The 23611-nt window shown below is 39.7% G+C and overlaps 1 protein-coding gene across 21 annotated transcripts in view; it reads right to left on the bottom strand.

The window, feature by feature from the left end:
- Adgb (androglobin) overlaps positions 1-23611 on the bottom strand; it is a 144406-nt gene that overhangs the window by 36086 nt on the left and 84709 nt on the right. For 8 of the 21 annotated variants that reach the window (XM_076552765.1, XM_076552775.1, XM_076552778.1 and 5 more), the window contains 11 exons: positions 22603-22738; positions 21852-21989; positions 20054-20147; positions 17095-17229; positions 16446-16599; positions 12416-12603; positions 8050-8234; positions 7204-7403; positions 6607-6738; positions 2776-2887; positions 1532-1561 (listed from right to left, as the gene is read on the bottom strand). In XM_076552765.1, coding sequence (XP_076408880.1) covers positions 1532-1561; positions 2776-2887; positions 6607-6738; positions 7204-7403; positions 8050-8234; positions 12416-12603; positions 16446-16599; positions 17095-17229; positions 20054-20147; positions 21852-21989; positions 22603-22738 — 1504 coding nt within the window. The remainder of the gene's footprint in view (positions 1-1531; positions 1562-2775; positions 2888-6606; positions 6739-7203; positions 7404-8049; positions 8235-12415; positions 12604-16445; positions 16600-17094; positions 17230-20053; positions 20148-21851; positions 21990-22602; positions 22739-23611) is intronic. The other 13 variants (XM_042262300.2, XM_076552776.1, XM_076552773.1 and 10 more) reach the window with 4 other exon arrangements.

Raw genomic sequence — 23611 nt, 5'->3', positions numbered from 1 at the left:
TGCTCTGAGTTTGACCTCAAGGACCCATAGTGATCCAATAGGGAACCAACTCCCACAGGTTGCTGCCTTCCATTCCTATAAGCTGAAGCACGTGTGTGCATGAATGCACACATACACTCACACACACTAAAAAATAAAGTGTAGTTGTAAGTCTGTATTTTAAAACACAATTAGTAACAACCTCTTAATACATAAGCTATTCAATAAATAAATCAATAAATAGGTTATTCAGTGCAAGGCACAGTTTAATGTTAGCAATTGCTCATCCAAACATGAAATTGACAAATGTGGTACCACAAAGGAACACATATTATGATTCCTTTGGAATATAAAATAATGCTGACACCATTTTTTAAATGCTACTAGGAGCTGAGAACTCCCTGTGTTGCCTGTGTCCTCCTGAGACAGGAGTGCTGTGGGCTTTACAGGTGACCAGTTGCTCCTGTTCAGCTTCTTCAGGTGAGTTTAGCTACAGTGCTGCATCTCCTCTGCTAAGGAGAACTTTCCTTTTAGAGGCTTAAGTCACACTGTTAACTTCACACTTTGCACACTGGGTTTAAATTAAATTAAATTCTGAATTGTGCGATGCTGTCTTACCCTGGATAGCCTAATATGTGTGCACACCAATTTCTTCTTCTATCATTGAATAGTCTTGAAATCTCATTAGGCAGTGTTTAGAAGCACATTTTTTTTCCCTGCTGGCTAAATTCCCACACGATTTTAATTAGGTCATTAATAGTTCTCTTTCTCTCTTCCCTCCTCTCTCGCATGTTCCTCCCCCCTCTCTCTTTCTCTTCCCTCCTCTCCTCCACCTCTTCCTCCCTCTCTCCCTCCTTCCCCTTCTCTCTTCCTCCCACATTTCCTCACCTCTTCCCCACTCTGAGATTGAACCCAGAGTCTTGCATGTACCTGGCCTCTTTGATTCACCAACCTATTTCTCCACCATTGTAGTTCTCATGATCTCTTCTTAGGTAATGTGGCCCCTGTTATGTGCTATGTATTTGGAATTGATCTGAGCAACAGTAGCATGACTATCTTTGTTATATCAAGACAGATATAATAAATGATTATAATATGAAAACAAGTCTGAGGAGACATAGGCAACTCATGGAATAGACCACATAGGCAAACAAGAGGGCTTGGGTCTTATTCTTTGCTCTACTATAATTCTAAGCTTCCAGGGTTATAATTTAACATCTACTGACACTATGAACTATCCCTGAAGAACAGGAAGACAGGAAAGAAAGAAAGAAAGAAAGAAAGAAAGAAAGAAAGAAAGAAAGAAAGAAAGAAAGAAAGAAAGAAAGAAAGAAAGAAAGAAAGAAAGAAAGCAAGCAGGCAGGCAAAAGCTTTTCTGAACACAAAAGCATACACAGTATTATACTTTTTCTCTATTTTTTCTATTTACATATGCAATTGTAAATATTTTATTTGCATATAAATCTTTAGTATAATATATTTTTGAGACAGTGCTTCACTATATAACCCTAGATACATGCAGTTACAGAGACCACAGTGGCCTTGAACTCACCGAGATCCGCTTGTCTCTGCCTCCTGAGTGCTGAAATTAAAGATGTGTACCTTTAGAATCTATATTTATTGTTACTCTTTCCTAACAACTATGGGTAATATAATTTTATAAACATAAAAGTTGTCTATATATTTCTTTAAAGGTTCACAAGTCTAGTTGGTGCATAAGGTTTTTTTGTTTTTGTTTTTTGTTGGTTTTTGGTGTTTTTTTTTTTTTTTTTTGGTATTTTTGAGACAGGGTTTCTCTGTGTAGCTTTGGAGCCTGTCCTGGAACTCACTAGATAGACCAGGCTGGCCTCATATTCATAGAGATCCACCTGCCTCTGCCTCCCAAGGGCTGGGATTAAAGGCGTGTACCACCACTGCCCGGCTGGGGTGCATGAACTTTGCTTAGTAGATGAAACATGACCATATGAACATACAAGTCCTCAATGATGAGATGTTTTATTTTTTCATAAATTACACGGTCAAAATATTGAAACTTAAACAGAATATGACAGAAAATGAGAGACCACAAACTGTGAGTAATAACATTTTATAATTGTGTGATCCATTTACTGTTCAGCATGTAAGATACAAGAGGAATGAGTAATATTTAAAGTGTGGCGGGAGAGACAACTCAGTATTAAGAACACTGGTTGCTGTTGCAGAAGACCAAAGTTCTGTTCCCAGCACCCACATGGAGACTCACAATCATCTGTAACTTCAGTTTCAGGAGATCCAATGCCCTCTTTAGACCTCCACAGGCATTGGCTGCTGTGAGATATTCTGTATGGCAAGTGTATTGCTCTGATTGGTCAATAAATAAAACACTGATTGGCCCATGGCTAGGCAGGAAATATAGGTGGCATTAACGGAGAGGAGAAAAGAAAGAACAGGAAGGCAGAAGGAGACACTGCCAGCCACCGCCAGGACAAGCAGCATGTAATGATGCTTTGTCATAACCAATGAGCCACGTGGCAAGGTATAGATTTATAGAAATGGGTTAATTTAAGATATAAGAACAGTTAGCAAGAAGCCTGCCATGGCCATACAGTTTGTAAGCAATATAAGTCTCTGTGTTTACTTGGTTGGGTCTGAGCAGCTGTGGGACTGGCGGGTGAGAGAGATTTGTCCTGACTGTGGGCAAGGCAGGAAAACTCTAGCTACAATTGGCCATGCAGATGGTATACATACATACATGTAGGGAAACACCCATACCCATAAAATAAAATAAATATGTTTAAAGTATTTAGGGTGACATACCTTTAATATCACTTTTCTCTAAGTCTTTTAGTGCTTGAACAAATGTCAGCTGAGTTTCAGTCAGAGGCCAGCTGTTAAACAACACCAAGCACTGTATGATATACTTGTAGCACTGTGAAAGGGAAGGCAGTGAGTCAGGACAAGAAAAAGAAGCCATGCAGTACGTGCACTGACAGACGTATTAGGTCAAGCATATGATGTGTCATTTTATGAATCATACAATCATAGGTTAATTAAATGATAACATTTTTTCCCAAAACTTTCTGTGGTGGTTTAAATAAGAATGGCCCCCATAGGCTCATGTTTGAATGCTTTGGTGCCAAGTCGGTGGAATTGTTTTGGAAAGGATTAGGAGGTGCTGCTTGTTGGAGGAGGTGTGTCCTTGAAGGTGGACTTTGAGGTTTCAAAAGACCATGCCAGACCTAGTCTCTGCCTCCAACTTGCAGATAAGATGTTAGCTCTCACCCACTGCTCCAGTACCACACCACCTGTTGCCATGCTCCCCACCATGATCACTCACACTCTGAAAGTAAGCGAGCCCCCAGTTAAATGCTTTCTTTTATAGGTTGCCTGGGTTATGGTGTCTCTTCACAGCAGTACAGCAATGACTGAGACAGTCTCTGACACTCAGTAAAAAACGTGTTTGGCATTCTCCATCCCAGCCACTGCCTCTATCATCTAAGTTTCTAGTTTTCACCTGTGTGATGGGCATAAAATAAAATCTCATTTCTGTCATATTTTCATACTTCCTTATATTATTTCAGAGGGTGAGTATCTTTTCAAAGTGGTTGGCTGTTAGGATTCTCTTTTCTTTATACTTAAGTCATAAAACCCATCCCCTGCATCATCTGTGTCTGTTACTGCTTTTATGGATTAAATTTCCCACTTAAATCTGTAGCACACCTTGAGCCCACCTTTATTATAGTGTTAGCAGTGACAAGCAAGTTCCTTAGCCTCTAATAGGTTACCTTTTCTCCTTTGGCTAATAGTTTCACCTCTATATTAAAAAAAAATCCGTGTTTCTTTTTATGATCACTAGTTTTATGTTAACTTTGAAGGGCTCTAGCAGGTCCAAGCATGGCAAACATGGTACCAATAGGCTTTGCCTTTTACCCCTCTTGACTTTGCTAGACCATTAAATTACATTCCTAAAGCTAGCCCCCAAGGTCCGTTCCTTTATTTGGCCACGGACTCATTCCTGAGACAGAACCTCAAGGCACAACTATTGAAACACCAAGGTCCAGCAATAAAAATTTCTAATTTTGACTAACTTAATTAAAATACCCAATCAGAACTTACCAACACATCCTAGGTCATTCTAAGACAGAACTCCCCCTTTCCTCTCTTAAAATTAACACTTGAAAAACTATTTGCTGTTGTTTCTGCTGGATTCAGGATTCAGACTCAGTCATCTTGTCTCTGTGCCTTGCTTAATAAAGGATCTCTTTGTGTTTGGTTTGTGCTTGGAAATTGGTGTTTGGGTATGGTGTGTGCTTAATTCGGGTCCCAAAGGGTAGCAACCCACAGTGCACAGGTCTCTTCAAACTTGGCATAGGGCTAGAGTTATTTGAGAGATGGGAAACTCAATTAATAAAATTCCTCCATAAAATTGAGCTACAGGCAAACCTGTAGTGCGTTTTCTTAATTAGTGATTGATGTGGGAGGGGGGCCCATTCTGCTGTGGGTGGCACCACCCCTGGGCTGGTGGTCCTGGATTCTATGAGAAAGCAGACTGAACATAAACAACCGGGTCATGTCACATTTAGCAAGGGAAAACTTTGAAGGTATTATAATTGCAATTTTATTGCTTTATCTCTTTCCTCGGAGTATTATCTTCTTACAAATGAGTTTTGTCAAATTTCCTTCTCACTCCCCACCAGCTCCTCATTTCTCCCCTGGCCTGAGTGTCTAATTCTGCAAGAACAGACTCGTCCACACTACTCAATGGCCTTGAAATCCCATCCCATTTTCTTATGTTTATAAATTCATGCCTTCTGTGTTTCTCTTGGTCTTATGAGTAGCATACATTTGCTGTGGGACGGTCTATATGTCAAATTGCTCTGATTGTCAATAAATAAAACACTGGTTGGCCAGTGGCCAGACAGGAAGTAGGTGGGACAAGGAGAGAGGAGAATTCTGGGAAGCAGAAGGCTAAGGCAGAGAGACACCGCCAGCCACCGCCATGATCAGCAGCATGTGAAGACGCCGGTAAGCCACCAGCCACGTGGCAAGGTATAGATTTATGGAAATGGATTAATTTAAGATATAAGAACAGTTAGCAAGAAGCCTGCCACGGCCATACAGTTTGTAAGCAATATAAGTCTCTGTGTTTGCTTGGTTGGGTCTGAGCGGCTGTGGGACTGGCGGGTGACAGAGATTTGTCCTGACTGTGGGCAAGGCAGGAAAACTCTAGCTACATACATTAGAATCATAAAATCTAGCTGGGCGGTAGTGGTGCACGCCTTTAATCCCAGCACTCGGGAGGCAGAGCCAGGCGGATCTCTGTGAGTTCGAGGCCAGCCTGGACTACCAAGTGAGTCCCAGGAAAGGTGCAAAGCTACACAGAGAAACCCTATCTCAAAAAACAAAAACAAAAACAAAAACAAAAAAAAAAAAAGAATCATAAAATCCAAAACTGTGGTTAATTCATTTTGAGGGGGTTTTGTTTGCACATTTCATTGTTTTTCTTTCCCCATCATTCTCAGAACCTTGTCTCTTTTTCAATGAGTAATTATTTAGCTTGTTTCTAACTTTTGTTGCAGTAGCTCAGCTCACATGTTTCAGATTATTCATGCCTAGCTGATTAATCAATGTCAGTTATTTCACTAAATATACATTAGTGTTGTTGACAAAGCATAATTTGTTGAGTTTTTATTAAAAATTCATTGAGTTCTATGTTTCATAAATTCTCAGTTGATATTCTTTTTAACTAAAATATTATTTAACATATTTTATCATGTTTTCACATTTATGAGATTTTAAACTATTAATTATTAATGTATTTGCTATTGTTTTCTGTTACTACCACATATCTTTAGGCACTTTGGCTTTTATTGAAGCATTCATTAGTTTTTTTTTTTTTAATCACAAAATATTTATCTTTTTAAAAATAATTACTTTAGCTTTACACATGTGTGCACATGAATGCAGGTGGCCTGAGAGGCCAGAGAGTATTCAGTGTCTGGAGCTGTAGTTGTAGCTGGTGGTGAGCCACCCTGCATGGGTGCTGGTAACCAAACTTAGGTCCTTTGCAAGAGCAACGAACATTGCAAACCCCCAAGTTATCTCTCCAGCCCCAAGCCTGTCTTTCAAAATATCCTGAGTGGAGTGGGGAGATGACTGAGTGAATTAAGAACTTCTCCTGAAAGTGTGCAGACCTGAGTTCAAATTTCAAGAACCGTTCTAAAGCTAGGCGTGGTAGCTGTGTCTATAATCCCAGCGTTCCTGTGGCAAGAGAGAAGCTGGAGGCAGGGGGATCTCTAGAATCTGGGCCAGCTAACCTGAGTTTGCACAGTAGCAAACCACAAAGAGATCCTGCTACAAATAAGACAGAAGGCAAGAACTTTGACCAGAGGTTGTCCTCTGGCTTGCTGTGGTATGCTTTGACACATATATCCCCATACTCACACACATGAGTGCTCACAGGCACACACACACACACACACACACACACACACACACAGAGGAAACAATAAAATACCCTGGGTATGCCAAGACAAAGACTCTATAATTCGAAATTTCAAATCCCCGAAATGGTTCTTAGTTTGCTCCTCAGCAACACTGGTTTCCAGGAGGCATGCATTGAACATTTCAATTGGGTTACTGACTCACCTGCTCTCTACACCGTTCTAATAGCTTTTCGAATTTCTTCTTAGTTGGGCAGGTGGGTGTCTCCATGTTAGTTAAGGCCACAGCTACTTGATTCAGTCTTCTTTTTATTTTTAGATTTGTCTGTAATGATTTCTAAATAGTGTGACCTTGAACATCATCACCATTATGTCCCAGTCCCTGTTTACATCCTGTGATAGGTTCTTCCCTGTTAGTTTTTTTTTTTTTTTTTACATTTATTGGTTCACTCTGTGTGCCTGTGCACATGTGTATGCAGGTGGTGATAGCTTCTGCCCTGTTTGTTTTTACGTTTATTGGTTCACTCTGCATGCCTGTGCATATGTGTATGCAGGCGCACTTGTCTGTGAATATGCACAGGGAGACCAGAGCCAGGTCTGGGTTCCTTTTGCAGTTGCTCTCTGCCTTACTTTTTGAGACAGCGTCTCTCTCTGAATCCAGAACTTTCCAATTTGTCTAAACTAACTGACCCTAGGATCTGCTTCTCTTGGTCTCGCAGCCTGGAGTTACATACGTACATTTTACCCACTGAGCCATCTTCCTAGCCCCAAATAATTCTCCCCCCCGCCCAAGCTGATGTACCTGTTGTGGTGTGCTACAATTTTCTTCTACAACGGGTACATTCATAACTTCTTCTTCCAGCAGAGGCACACCTGATTCTGCTGCCGCCATTCCAGGTCTGCCCTTGAAGGACTTCTGACTCGTTGGGCCAGTTTTTTTCTTAGTCATCACTTCTGGTTCTTTCTTAGGTGAAGTATGAGATAAGAGGATTTGCTTGCTAGCTAAAATGGAGAACTATTATGTTAGCATATTTGGTGTGCATTGGTATTACTGATTACAGCCTACATACACACTTATAGAATATAGTGTACTTAAAAGGGCATGCATATTTTTAGAAGATTAAAAAAAAACCCACTGGATCTTTTCAAATTTTCTGGCCTTAGAGTTATTTATTAAGAAAGTTCATGTGGGGCTGGAGAGGAGATGCATTAGTTAAGAGCACATGCTGCTCCTGAAGAGGATCCTGGTTTAGTTTTCAGCATCCACCTGGTACCTTAAAACCACCAGTGGCTCCAGTTCCAGGAGGTCCAAATCCTTCTTCTGGCCTCTGTGGGACCAGGCATGCACATGGTGCCATTCATACATGTAGGCCAACACTGATATACATACATAAATATTAAAAAATAAAATACAGACTCATGTATAAAAAATAAATTTTCTCAAAGTTTTCTTTAAAGGAGAGTCACAACCAATCTGTCAGTTTTGGGAGCCTAATTAAACAAATAATTACACTGGCATCATTGGAGTCAAGTACAGTGTTTGTCAAGTGTGAAGTTTTGGTTTCCATTTTAAATTAAACATTTGAAATGCCACAGCAGCACAAGCATCCACTCAGGAATGCAGTCCACACTCCAGGTAAGTACTTACACTGGGAGCTCAGTGCTCTTTCACTCCCCAGGAAGTAGAAGGCAGGGATGATGGCCTGCCCTTTGCCTGTGGCGCTCACCATGATCTCCTCACTTTCCAGCACCTGCAGCTTGATGAAGGCGTCAGGCTTGGATGTGCGGACCTGTATGGTGATGCACTGTGCCAAGGTCACTTTGATGGAGTACCTAGAGTGAGAAAAGTTCAGCCTTAGGAGCAAGCACACTGGTCTTTCCTCAAGTTGATAAAGGAAATGGTGTGATGTTCTCATTTGATTGTCTGAAAGTAGAGCAGCTTTGTAAGGCCCACAGACCTGCTAAAATGTTCGAGTGACCACAGACTTTGACAAAGGAGCCCCAAATGACACAGTCAAGAAAAACAGTAGCATGTTTCCATTATTAGAGTCTATCAGGTCGATCTCAGTCCTCGGGGGTGGCCTTGATCTGGAGGTGGTGGGAATGGGAGGTGGGCTGGGGGGAAGAGGAGGGGGGCAGGAAGGGGGAGAACAAGGGAATCTGTGGCTGTTATGTAGAACTGAATAGTATTGTAAAATAAAAGAAAAAAGAAAAAAGAAAAAAAAAAGAAAACTCCAAGTAGGAAATGTATCTTTTTGTTAAGTACAACAGGAAGCCACTTATGAAACAGAATAGATCTAAAAGCCACCATCCTTGTCAGCCACGTGACCAGCACTACATGTCACATACTCACACCACTTTACAGTAGAAAAAGAACAGCTCACAGAAGCAGACCTTTGCAAGTTTCACCCTCAATACCACTTTGCTCTGAAGAATAAAATACAGAGAAACCAAAAGGATTCTCAGTGCCCCCCACCGCCATCTCAGTTTACCCTGTATAGCCATGATAAACACAATGACCAAATGCAACTTAGGGAGAAAAACATTTCTTTCACCTTATAGTTTATAGTCCATTGTGAAGGGCAGTCAGGGCAGGGACCCAAGGCAGAAACCACGGAGGAGTGCTGCTTACTGGCTTGCTCCTCTTAGCTTGCTCAGCCTGCCTTTTTAAATAACCCAGAACCACCTGCTCAGGGGCAGGACTGCCCGCTGAGGGCTGGGCCTTCCCACGTCAATCACTAATTAAGAAAATGCCCACGAAACCTGCCTACATGCCAGTGTGATGGCATTTTCTCAATGTGAGGTTCCCACTTCCCAGATGACTCAGCTATGTCAAGTGGGCAAATGACCAGCACACTCCCACACTCACCCTGGGATGCACAAGCTGGAAAGCTTCAGTAAGAAGAGTAGGAAAAGACGATCAAGCCATACTCTCCTCCCTCCCAGAACAGAGTTGTAAGGGTTTTTGTTTGTTTGTTTAACTTTAAAAGCATTATTACTGTCTGTCTGTCTGTCTGTCTGTCTGTCTGTCTCTCTCTCTCTCTCTCTCTCTCTCTCTGTGTGTGTGTGTGTGTGTGTGTGTGTGTGTGTGTGTGTGTGTGTTATTTGATTCTCTCTTTCCACATTTACATGGATTTCTGGGAGGGAACTCAGGTTGCCAGGGTTACACATTGTGTGTGGCAAGCATTTTACCCCTCTGAGTCATCTTTCTGGCCCTTGTTTTGTATTTTTGCTGTTTTCTCTCTCTAGTAATTCTTCACAAATGCCCAAGACCCGGTAGGCTTTCTTTTTTCTAAGCGGACGCAAATAAAACAAGAAGCAAACCAGCAATATCCATCCCTTGGCACTCCAGACTAACCTGCCTTCCCTCCCAAGGGCCCCTCTCTGGAGTAACCCCCCTTTGGCTCTTCTCATCAATTCATCTCCCAATCACTTGCTCAGCACTGACCCAGAATCTTAGTTTACACTGGCCAGGATTCCAAGCATGTGTACCTCTGACATGGAAACTTTTAGTCTTATCTTCTGGGCTCTTGGAAGAGTCTGTTTATCAGGGTTGAAGGGATCCTCCAAGTCTTGTTTTTAGACACGGGTTGCTCCTGAGCAAAGCAACTTCACACTGTCCCTTCTCTTCAGATCTGCTTTCTCAAGCACCTCTGCCACTGATATCCCACACACATCAGAGAAGCAATGCTGTGCTCTCATTCATAGATTGGAAACAACATTCATCCTACAGTTTCCCAGGGTCTCCATGAGCTCAAATGGAATCAAAGGTCCTAAATGGAAGCCTCGAGCTCAGCTGTCTCTCTAGGATCATGTGACTGTTACTAATATTCACAAGCAAGAACTCTTCCTACTGACTACCTTGCAAATTAGCTTCTGCCCTGTGTCCTCATCTGAAATAAATGATATCAGTCAGACTAACTTAGTTCTAGGTTAAATACTGCTTCTTAGTCTGTAAATGGCCTCAATATGGCTCCATGGCTTCTGGTAAACAAACCAGTCAAGCTAATAAACTAGTCACACTAGCAAACAAGTTAATCATTCCATTTTTAGTTTTTGATCTCCTTTTTTCTTATTTTATTTCTTATAGGCAATGTTGAAAATATGTTACAGGCCGGGTGGTGGTGGTGCACGCCTTTAATCCCAGCACTCAGGAGGCAGAGGCAGGCAGATCTCTGTGAGTTTGAGGCCAGCCTGGGCTACAGAGCGAGTTCCAGGAAAGGTGCAAAGCTACACAGAGAACCCTGTCTCGAAAAAAAAAAAAAAAAGAAAGAAAGAAAGAAAGAAAGAAAAGAAAAGAAAAAAGAAAAAGAAAATATGTTACAGGAAGACAAATTGATAGGCAAATCCCCATTTTAGTCTGCTTTCATGCAGAATGTTTTTTATGTCTTTACCTAGGTTCATGTATAAAACTTAAATTAATTAAATTAAAATATATTCATGTATAAAGCTTAAATATGAGCATAGGGTTATACTATGTTTTGTGTTTTAGTGTTGTTGCTTATTCAGTTTTGATTCAATTTTTTTGCAGTTTTAAGGAGGAAAGCTTTTGTATTGAATAAGAATTATAGAAAAAAATCAGGCAGAGTATTATTATTTGTCAAATTTTATCAATAAGACTTAGTTTTTTCCCTCTGAAAATCAACTCACCAATGTATGGTGCCTTTAAAAATAGCTCTTCAATATAATAAAACCTAGAAAATAATAGGGTACTTTTTTTAACTGGGCACCATAGATCATGTCCATCGTGGCTTTAACCATAAGGAGTAGCATTAAACCAAGTAAATGACTGAGTATTCACATGACTGACTACTGGAAGTCATAAAGCAGCTAAAGACATCTTGACATTATTGATAAATGACCACTACATAACACTTTATGAAATGTCAGAACCACAAAGTTCTCACTGTCATGATTTTAAAAGTGGTAAACTATGACCAGAAAGAAATGATATAAGAAACAAGAACAAAGTGTCAACTAGGACTGTTTGTTGGTTGTATGATTACAAATGACACATATATTTAATGTGTTTTCTAAATTCACGGGGGAGAACATTTTCTATTAAAAAGAGAAAATATTTAATGCAGGCCAACAATGCATTGGGCACAGTGCTAGTCCCCATGTTTAAAGGACATGTGTCTGGCCTTCAGTTAGCTTGACTGTCATCTCTTGGAGGCCTGCTCTTTACTGAAGAAACAGAGGTGAATGAATCTGGGGGAGAAGAGAGTTGGGAAGGGGAACTCAGAGGAGTAGAGGAAGGGGAACCTTTGGTCAGATACATTACATGAGAGAAGAATCTACTTTCAATAAAACTAAGTTAAAAAACATTGCTTCTCATAGAGGCTGAGGAACAGATAATTGGCTAAAATGTATATACATTACATAAGATGTTTACCACAGGAATGGCACCTGGAACAAATATGTATGTTAGTAGTAAAGACACAAAAATTAAGAAGGAAGAGTGACCGTGCAATGTCTCAAAACAAACATAACAGAGTTCTAGATTCCAAAAACAACAACTTTATGTAACAAACCTAATGGAGACCCTGAAGTTGTGCAGGTGCATTGAGAAGAGAGGGGGAGACACATGCCAAGGCTGGGGTACGTCCAAATTAGAATCCACAGACACGATTAATGAAAGAAAGTGGGACCAGTACTAGGCCAATTCAAGGGGAATGAATCGGTGAGTATGAAAAGAAGGTTGGAGTGATAAACAAGGATTCCCCCACACACATACCCAACCAGAGAGTAGCCAAAGATAGGGTAAGGCAAGGAGAATGTCAAATAGCCTTAGGAGACCAGAAAGAATCTTCAGTGACAGTGAAGTAAATCAAAGCCTAAGAAAGGGTATTAGCATCATTTGAAACTGTATAGGTTTGATTGAGCCATGCTAGTGCTAATTAGTTATTTCCATAAATTTACAGAAATTAAAATTTAATGCCCTCAGAAGTATGAATTCATTTTAATAAAAAATATTTTAAGAACATCTTTATCCATTTATTCTATACTTGTACCTGAACATGATTTTCTTGTCATTAGGAATGTAGTAGTCTCTGATTTCCTTTATGGTGAAGGTGTTGCATGGAGCATCTCGGGAAAGAAATGGAAGCGGGTTGTAAGAGCCAATGAGCCTCAGTTTCCACCGTGCGCCTGACACGTAGTTGTCCCCAGTATATGCTTCAGCCACAAATGTGTAGCCTTTCTAAAATAGAAGGCAACCACACACATAGGATTCACACTGCCATGAGGCTCTCAAATACGTGGTCCACACATGGAAAGAAATTTGCTATCATAATAAATATGCTCCCCATAGGTCCAATATCTCCCAAAATCATCAAGCCAATAATGTTATGTTTAAAATCCTTAGAAATAATCAGCTTAGGGCTGAGGATGTATCCAAGTGGTAGGATGCTGGCTTAGCGTGTGTGTAACCCTGGGTTAGATCCTCAGTGCTGTAAAGAAAAAACTCTGAGAAATCTCACAAGTCAGTGCCCTTAAGCCCACTGTTCCATCTTTGAGGAGTTATGACCTAAGTAGGGAGACAACTGTTTGTTTAATTGAAGAAGCATATACATTTACAAGCCTCATTCCAATAAGAGTCCTTATCAAGCATCAAAGGATGCCTTGTGAAAATTCAAAGGAATGAAACAGACTCCTACAGGCCAAAATGACTTGATAAGGAAGAAGAACTTCATTAGATCATCTAACTAATATACAAGTAAATAATAACAAAGCTGTTGAATTTCATTTGGGGGCAGGATGTCTCTTGAAGAGGGCACTAGTCAGGTAACCAAGTTCGGTAGCACCCAGGGCTGTATTTTCATTTCTCTTTGCATTAGCCTTAGACATCCTCTGTATAGGTAAAGATATTCACCTGTCTCTAGAAACCATCTCTGAGATATCACATCAACATGGTTCATTAATGCCACAGCAAATTATTTAGTGGTAAAGACAGAAGGATAGCAATGCCTTGTAGGCTGTGTGGTGCTGGTGCAAGTCTTTAATCCCAACACTCAGGAGGCAGAGGCAGGCAGATCTCTGTGAGTTTGAGGCCAGCCTTGTGTACAGAGCTAATTCCAGGACAGCTAGACCTGTTACACAGAAACCCTGTCTCAGAAAAAAAAAAAGAAAGGAAGGAAGGAAGGAAGGAAGGAAGGAAGGAAGGAAGGAAGGAAGGCCTAGTAGAAAAAAGACAAGGGCTTCACTTTACAGTAGTGTCTTCCAAGATGAGTTTTGTGAAATATTGGCCCAATGCATTTTATGAACAGTGTTTCTATGATGCAGTACATTTGGGAAATATTATATATTTTTCCTTTCTGGACATATGGCTACACATATGTTGCCATGCTTGTCAGATCCCAGGGTGTTAATACAGACTACAGAGCAAAGATTTAAGCTATAGATTTCTTTGCATCAGCTTTGTTCTGGGGTAACATTCAGTGCCACATTCTACCTGGGACATAAATAATTATCAAGCATATTTAAAGAGTGAGAATCACAAAGAGATGACAAGCCATACTAAAAGAAAAGGAAAAAAGGCACCACAGAAAGCTAATTCTCCATTCACACATGTCAGCTTCTCTTGCACAGCCTTCCCATTTCTTTCCCTAAAAGTCAGATAGAGATACAGAGGGCAGAAGAGACAGGAGAGTGGGGTGGGGGGTGTTGGATACAATCTGAATTTGTCATGTGAAATAATAGTGAAATGGAGATGGAATGTGCGTCTACATTTTGACTCAACTTGCCTCCTTGAGAAAAATCCATGTGATTTAACCTTAGTTTAGAGAGCAAGCCATGATAAAACACACACACAAACACACACACACACACACATACACACACACACACACACAAAGAAGAAACTCAAAACTACACACATACCCCAAAACCTGTGAATTAAATATTTTTTGAATGTCCCTTCCTAAATTAAGTATCAATGACTAATATTAATATAACTTATTTGGTGAAAGAGAAATCATCTCCAGATTTTGATGGCATCTATGATTTTTCTAGACTCTGCCTTTAGACCAGTAGTTCTCAACCAGTGGGTCACGACCCCTTTGGGGGTTGAACAACCCTTTCTCAGGGGTTTCCTGAGGTCATTGAAAACATAGATATTTACATTAAGATTCATAACAGTAGCAAAATTCAGTTATGAAGCAGCCATGAAAATGTGATACTTGGGGATCCCCACAACATAAGGAACTGTATTAAAGGTTGAAGCATTTTGGTTGAGAACCACTGCCCTAGACAAAACCATTTCCTTGCTTTTGAGCTTTCTTAATCAATATTTGTGATAACAAATTAAATTGTTTCTGTTTAAACATAAATCTAGGTTAAGTCGGATAAATGGCAATGCAAAAATTGTCTATGTGTAAAAACAAATTTGTTGTGGAAAGGCCTGCATTCTTCTCTACCACTGGATTTAGTACAAGACATTCTGCTCTGGAAGGTAGCGTTCATAGGTAAGGGAAATTTCACAACCCTGGAATTTTTGATGAAATGTCATTTGTTAGACCATGAAGGAGAATACAGAGCAGGAAGGAACACAATGGGTTAAATTCAGTTCATAAAGGCATACTTGATGTGTGGAAAAAGAAAAGTGTTACTGAAATAAAGGAAATATGAATATCATTTCAACAAGTGATAAACATAATGGCCATAAGTTAAAATGATATGGTTAAATATAGATAAAAAAAACTGATCCATTGGCTTTAATAATATGAAGTTTTTGAATTATGATTCAGAACATAATATCAAATACAAATGACTTCCATACAAGATATTTGTTTATTGGATTGCCCCATAAACTATAGATTTTATATTTGTCTGATTTAATATGAGGTAAAAATAATTAAAGGTACTAGGTACAATTTGATACTATCTTCCAATTTTATAAAATCTGATGCCCAAATCAAGAAAATTTATCTCATGAAAAAAATAATAGAAAAACTGAGTTTACTAAACATGAGTTTTAAAAATTATGAGAACTAATAAATTCATTAAAAATAATTTTTAAAGTATCACTATGCATGTGTATACATACGTATATAAATAATCAGTAGGATTAAGTTGTTTAATCAAGAATTTTAACTGGGTGTGTTGGTGCATGCCTTTAACCTTAGCACTTAGGAGGCTGAGGCAGGCAGATCTCTGAGAACTTGAGACCAGCCTGATCTACATGGTGAGTTCTAGGATACTTAGTGCTACATAGATGGGCCTTGTCTTAAAATTATAAAAAGAAATTTTATTTTTTTTTGTTTAAAAGAAAATGCTTCCTCAAATCTCAAAAGTGGTTCAAAAGAGCTGTTCAGTTTCTTATTGAATTAATACATTTTATATCTATTCTTCATCCTTATGAAGTCAATATTAATTAGACATTCATTAGACAGGTCTATCTAATTTTCATAAAATAATGCATGATATTGTAGGCTGAAATGAACCTCAAAAGAAAAGTACAACCATAATCCAGAGGGAAAAATGATCAAGCTCAAAACCACAGGGCTAAAGAATGGAAGTTAGGAGCAAAAGCAGCTCTCTTTGTTTGCTGCCTACGTCCACTATACTTGTCACGATTCCCTAATGGGGAATGTGATTGAAGGCATGAAGAAGAGATTAAAATACCCAGAGAGGAAACATCTGACGGAAGGCCAGGGTCTCTCATCCATTCAGCAGGCAGCTTACAGTGCTTCTTGGCCTGATAATGTCATACTACCTTGGAAGACCGAGGGTGGGGGCTGGGAACATGATCTCAGTCCTCTCATGCGTAAGAGCAGAACAAAGGCTATGTGTGAAGTGGAGACAAGCCTGGCCTGTTTCATTTTAGGACCAAATGGACTCCTGGTATCCACTTCTGTTTTAAAACAGATGTGGCTTTGGTTTCAACAATGGACATGTACAACGTGTTCTTTCTGGGATGTGAAGTGTGCTGCGGCATTCACTAAAACTCTTCCTCCTAGGTAGATTGCAAGCTCAGCTCCTGTGCTTGCTTCTGGGCTCCTCTTCACTGCTGTTTGAACATCTGGGGATATATTCTGCACCTACCTTGTTCTTGGAGTAAAGGTAAGGCACCACTTTCTGAAACACCTTCGGCACTTGCTCCATTGTGTCATTGTTAACAACATGCAGAATACAGATCGGGAGTGTAGTATATACTTTGGGGACTAAGATCATATCTTGAGGAACCAAAAATGTTTCTCTAGAATTACAAAAGCACAAGCATTTCTTAGTGTGACTCTTAATGCTTTAAATAGAATTTAAACCCAAAGAATCTTTGTGAAACCTTAAAATTGCAAGTAACTAAAAGGCTTGCATATCTTTTCCATTTCAATTTATTATGAGTGTCATTTTGATGTACAAATGCAAACTCCCATTTTATACAATGGTCATGACTTGTACCAGATATACCATTGCTTGGAAATAAATGCTATCTAACTATACTGGAAACAGACTGGTTTATGATGTTAATATATTCACTGAAAAAAAATCTATAAATTGTTTACATTTTTATAATTTGATGGAAGGACTATCGATAAAAATTCTCTGACATCCCATCATTTGTGTAGAAAATGTTATGTATATGTATGGAAAAGTTTTAGCCAAATATGAAAGCTGTGTAGAGGCTGATACTTTTACCGCTAACCATACTTTGACTCCAGACACTGCAGGTCAGAACACTGCATGCTCCACTTGCCTGAATACTATAAACCAAGAATTTGGTGGCTGGTCTGCATAGTTCACCGTGTAGTCAGCAAAGGCAACCTTTGTTTCTTCATCTTGATAGCATGGGTAAGACTCCATAGACCTACACTTGCTTTTAAACATTAGTCTAGAAATGGAAAAGTAACTGAGTATCAATGACAAAGCACTTTTAAAATAAACTTCATTTACAGGAGAGAAGTAGCCCTTAAAATAGCAAAATATCATGCCAGTAGCCATATCAGAGGAGCAATTGACTCTAGGGTGTCAGCCCACCAGGAGGCAACTCCTTGATAGATGAATCTCAGACAGGCAAGGCCCCAAGACCACAAACCCCAGAGCGGCTTTTGCTTCTGCTGTGCCTTTACATGTTTGCTGCTGCCATCTTTCTCTGATATCTGGCATCGTGTGAATGGGTGTGGGGAGATCCCCACTGCCTGTAACATAGTCTATTTTCCTCAAGGAAACATTCCCTTCTACTGGGCTTTTTTTACCTGTGGATTGTTATGAAGATGATTTCCTCTTAAGCTGTACTGTCTAATTGATAATAATAATGCTAGTTTAAATAGTTTTGATTATAAAAAATAAAACAAGGAAGTGTCACACAGCTAGAGCAAATGAGTTTCTATTGAGGAGCTGTATAGACTGTGACTTAGGTTAGTGATTAAGGAAAACAATTGAGTCCAGTAGCCCAGCTAGTTTAACTTCAAATCTTAATGTTGTGAGAGGTGTTCACAGGTTTCAGAGTGCATCAAAGCTGAAACAAAGCTTTGAAAATAACCAAGTTAGACTAAGAAGTTTTTGTCAAACAGCTTTGAGGTGAAAAACTCAAAGATAATCTAAAGTTTGAGAAAGGCACATAGTTGAATCCAGAACTCTTTAAAGAGTCAGGGAACAAGAACAAAGCAGCCCAATTATGACTATCTGATGTGTTTCTCTTGCTAGGATTGGTTGATGACCAAAGATGGTGATTAATTCCTTGTGCCCATCTTTGCCCTCAATCTCCTTATATAAGAAACAATTGATGCACCCCGAAGATTTAAAGTAGAGCTGACTAATTCTTTTCCATATATAAAAGTTGAGGTTTATGATCCTTTATAAGACTGATCCTTTATAAGATTACTTTTCACCGGGTGGCAGTGGTACATACCTGTAATCCCAGCACTCGGGAGGCAGAGGCAGGCAGTTCTCTATGAATTCAAGGCCAGCATGGTCTACACAGCGAGATCCAGGACAGACCCCAAAAACTTCATGAAAAAACCCTGTCTCGAAAAAGAAAAACCAAACAAACAAATAAAAAATATTACCTTTCAAATTACATAATAAAGTAATTGGCTCTTTCTTTGTAACTACAAAACTGTAGTAAAAGACCTGACTGAGAAAAAATATCTTGCTTGCCTACACAGTTCATCTATAACAAGTTGCTTGGGTATGAATGTGAGTTCTTGGGATAATTTGTTTTTCACCTGTAATACATACAGCATTTAATGATGTAAGGGATATGAAAAACATGCAGTTTTTTACTGTTTTTTTTTTTATTCGTTGTAATCATTCACTTGAAAAACAAAATGTAAACACATTGTAATTTTTACATTGCCTGAGAGATTTTGCTGGGGTATAAAAGTTATAAGATAAAGAATTGTTTGTTTGTTTGTTTTTTGTTTTGTTTTGTTTTTCGAGACAGGGTTTCTCTGTGTAGCTTTGCGCCTTTCCTGGGACTCACTTGGTAGCCCAGGCTGGCCTCGAACTCACAGAGATCCGCCTGGCTCTGCCTCCCAAGTGCTGGGATTAAAGGCGTGTGCCACCACCGCCCAGCTAAAGAATTGTTTTTTAAAAAAAGAGTTAAAATGGGCTAGAAGGAAAACATCAAGAACAAGAGTGTTAAAATGAACTAGAAGAAAAACATCAAGAATGAGAGAGTTAGAAGGAAAATATTAAGAATGAGAGAGTTAGAAGAAAAATATCAAGAATGAGAGAGTTAGAAGAAAAGTATCAAGAATGAGAGAGTTAGAAGGAAAACATTAAGAATGAGAGAATTAGAAGGAACTAGAAGGGAAACACCAAGAATAAAGATAGAGTTAGAAGGAAAACATCAAGATTGAGAGGAGATCAACAGGAAAATAAAGAATAGAGAATACAAAAGAAAAATAGAAAAGGTCTAAAGGAAACCATCAAGAGAGTGTGTGTCTTTTTCTCTAACCCTCTCAGATGAAAGTCTAGTATGTGCCAACTCTGTGGATTTCCCTTTGAGCCCTGAACTGCTGGAGGCTGGCCTCCCAGGCAGCGATAACATCAGATACCAATGTTTTCCCAGCTGAGGTCAAAGAGGCGCTGTGTAAGTTGTGGCAACTGGTACCAAGGGAGAGAGGCACACTCCAGGTCAGTCATGCACTCAACTTCCAAAGGCACTGGAAGTTGTCTGATGATTTTAACTGAAGGAGAATGCAATTCCCAACAAAGGGAATAATTAATGCTCATAAACGGGAACTGAGGCTGATGGTTGAGCTCTAAAGCTGGGGAAGTAGAAGCAGGCAAGGCAGTTGTCAGCTAGGTTGAGGCCACTGAAGGGTCCGGAGAGAGACTAGAAATTGGAAGGGAACTTGTGAAGTTAATGTGAGCAAGGGGTGTGGACAATTCAATGATGAAGAACTAAGATCACAAACGAGAGTATAATATTAGAATTTTCTTCCTCTCTGTTTTCTGGCTCATTTAACTGACTAAAATAAATCATGACATCTGCTTGTCCCCTGCAGGGAAGCCTGTGGCATCTTCCACAACCGGATGGGAGTTGATGAGGTGCCTGAATCTAGATCTAGCCTTAAAAGCACCAAGAATCTTGGATGTTTTTCACAGGTGCTATCTGGGATAGAGGCCATTATGGCCATATAAAACAGTTCTTTACTGGAAATCTAGAAGTATTCTTTATCTAGAAGAGGCCTAGAAGTGTTCTTTACCTTAGGAGAGAAAGTGCATACTGCTCCATATTCATCTCTAATATCGACCAAATTTTTTGAAGTGTATCTGCAACGCTGGTATTTTCCTTTGTTTCTAAACAACAACAACAACAATAATAATAATAATAATAATAATAATAAACATTAAATCCATAAGATATCTGAACAATGGCCTTGTGCACAGTTTTCATTTTGCAGGTAAAGACTTTGAAATCCCCTGTAGGAGGCATGTAGGTCTTTATGCTCATAGATTATTTACTATTTCTTGATATGATACCCCAGATTAGTCTCAAACTAACACTAGTAATCTTCTGTCCTCATCCTTCTGAGTGCCAGAACTATGTGAATGCCATATCATACCTACATTTTAATATTTTTCTAGTATAAACTACTTACTTATGTTTTTAAAACTTTTGGGTATCTTGAATTTTCACTCCCCAGACAAAATTTTCAATATTGTCACTAAATGTTTCCCATAGAGATATTTTTTATAACAAAATATTTCAGTAAACTAAAAAGTTCTATCCAAGATAAATCTTTCCCCTCAAAAGGTCAATGGCTATCACATGATGAAAATGATTGAATACATGTAGTGGGTAGCCATTCCAGCTTGGATCTGGAAGTTCCAACCCCCATTGAGACTCTGGCAACTGTCACGCCTACGAGGCGGGGCAAGGGGAGGTGATGGAAACCGGAGAGCTGGATGGGCAAGCGCTCTCTCTGGGCACTCTCTCTGCGCCTGGACCCTGGACGGTGGAGACTGACTGTGCAGAGCTCCAGAGAACACCGCTGGATTGCGATACACCTTCCCCAGACCCCCGCAACCTATCCATTCCTTCATTTGTAAGTCATCCACTAAATAAATCTTCCTTTTAACTATGTGGAGTGGCCTTTATAATTTTCCCCAATAAATACACCTTTTGAATTTTCATCTGATAATATAGGCATTTCTCCCACAATCAATTTGATACACCTGAAAACATTTCACTTCACAAATGTTAGAGCATATTGAAACACATTTCTGCCTCTAAATTAACATCAGCCTCATCATGCACAGAATCGCTGAGGTCCTTCCTTCATTCTGTTACATTCAATCTGAATTTAGACAATAATCACCTACTTGGCTGAAGGTGACTAACCCTGAAAAATGTTCCAACCAAACTGGCCATGGTTGAAAAGAACTTACAATAGACTCAGAAATTAAGCTGATCATTTTCTCAATGATTCATGGAACGTACATTCTATCTCAATGTGTAGTGTATGGTAGCAGTGTGTGTGTGTGTGCGCACGCACATGTGTACAATGGACACATGCATGTGTTCACACACATGTGGATGCCAGAAGTTGATGTCAGGTGTCTTTCTTAGTTGCTCTCTAATGATTGACCACAGAAGGGTCTCTTGTAGAACCCTGAGCTCCCTGATGCGGCTCATCTGGCTGGACAGCTGGTCACAGGGATCTCCTCTTTCTTCCTCTCAAGTTCTGGGGCTGTTGGGTCATCACACCTGTACAACTTTTCTGTGGAATCTGGGATCTGAACTCCAGTCCTCATGCTTTTACCTCATTGTCCCAGCCTTGACAGCAAATAATCATTGTATATGCATGACATCTTGACATCTCAGACACTGGTGAATTCTGAGAATGAGAAAATGAGCCCTAACCAGCTCCTTGCCTCAGGGGATTTCAGTACTTAATAGATAAATTAGTTCTGTAAAGCAGGATGACTCTAAAACACCTTACATAAGGAAACACTCATTCCTATACACACGGGTCCATTTCAAGTATCTGAAAACCATACCTGGCATTCTGGCCTTCATGAGCAGTCTGACATAAGTCCCTTTCCACATTGATTGAATTTTCACTGCAGCAGCTATTTCCTCGGGAGAATACTCCTTCTCATTTATTGGCATACAATATTTAAGGTCTACCCATTCCGCTGGCAAGAGAACACAAGCATTGGATTGGGATTTACAGTTAATTCTTTCCCCAACACTCGAATGCCTGCAACTGTGGAAGTCTTCAGACACAGAACATTCCACAAGGATGTACTGAGCATCCCTTTGACATTGTCCGCTGAGCTTAGGCAAATGTCTACAGAAGGAACGTGGATGAAGCTGTGCTATTTTGATGACCTGCCTTGGATTCCCGTCAGAAAGTAGCCAGAGGCTTCTCTCAGAACATAAAGGAAACAGAATAGTGAGAATCAAATGTGGTAAGAGGAAGGAAGGAAGACTGCTGGATTGGGGTGTCTCCCAAAGGTTCCTTAATTCGTACCAGGTAGGTCAATGACAAATACAGAGGAATTCAGGGTTCCCTGGAAGTACAAAGGTCAATGACAAATATACAGGAATTCAAGGTTCCCTGGAAGTACATATGATAAGGGTTAGCAAGTCCCCTAGGCAGATCTTGGAGCCCCTGAAGCATCCGAGAGAGGGCTTGAACTCCATCGCTGCCCAGCAGATCTGTTGTCTCTGCTATATAACAGCTGCACATACCCTTTGAAAATCATTCATCACTTCCATACTCAGATATTGAAAATGAATCAATACCTAAAGAAGAATCATCTAGGATGGCATCCAGTATGTCCGTGTCTAAAACCAGAGCCCGAAATGCAAATTTGAAGTTTACAGGGGGCTTGGATATTTGAGATTTTTTCATTAAACGCCACAATGATATGTGGAATATCTGAAAAAGATAAAAATATTCACACACACACACACGTATAATTAATAATTAATAATAGTGGCACGATCTAGGTTGAATGACATATGGAGCTGAGTTGTTCTTCGCTGTTGAAAGCATCTGTGCAAAGATTTGCATCTGTTGGAATGTGTGACAAGGTAGACAGTTGTCTTTGCACATTCAGCTGATTGTCTGGGACACACACTGCATTCTACCTTGATGCTTATACAGCAACAAAATGGTTTCTTTCTCCTCTGCATGGCAAGGTGCTCATCTATGGTAGGTGTAGTCTTAGTTCATAAAGACTGCCAACAACATTCGAAATCAGCTTACATGTGAATAATGATAAAATATACTTTTAGTGCAAAGACATTTTTACTTGTGCTTACATTAAACATGGTGAATATTATTAGTTTATACAAAATGACGGTTTAGTTGAATGTCCTACATTTTTCATTCTGGCTATGAAACTCCACCCTCAAAAGTCCTGTGATAAGGTCTGAGGCATTTTCTATTGTCAAAGAAGGATGCTATTGGCATACGCAGTGAAAACAAGTGATCTGAGACACATCCCACAGTGCGCTAGATGTAATTTAATCAGCTAAATTACAAAAGTCATTTAGCCTGAATGTCAATAGCATGAAGGTTAAAAAAAAAAATTGAACAAAACAAATAAAAACAAATGTCACCCACTTGCCATGCAGCTGGGGCGGGACAGTACCTCTCAGTTTTCTTCCTCGAGAGCCAACCAGAAGTACCCTGATATCCTTTGCTGCGGGCTATCTAGGAAGCCAGAATACACCTCAGCCCCAGCAGAAGTCTCTAAGAGTGAGGCGGCTAATGTTCCTGAGGGCAGATTGAACTATTGAAAAACCA

Source organism: Peromyscus maniculatus, chromosome 16 (genome assembly GCF_049852395.1).
Source record: "Peromyscus maniculatus bairdii isolate BWxNUB_F1_BW_parent chromosome 16, HU_Pman_BW_mat_3.1, whole genome shotgun sequence".
Taxonomy (NCBI): Eukaryota; Metazoa; Chordata; class Mammalia; order Rodentia; family Cricetidae; genus Peromyscus; species Peromyscus maniculatus.
This window is presented reverse-complemented; position numbering and strand designations above follow the sequence as displayed.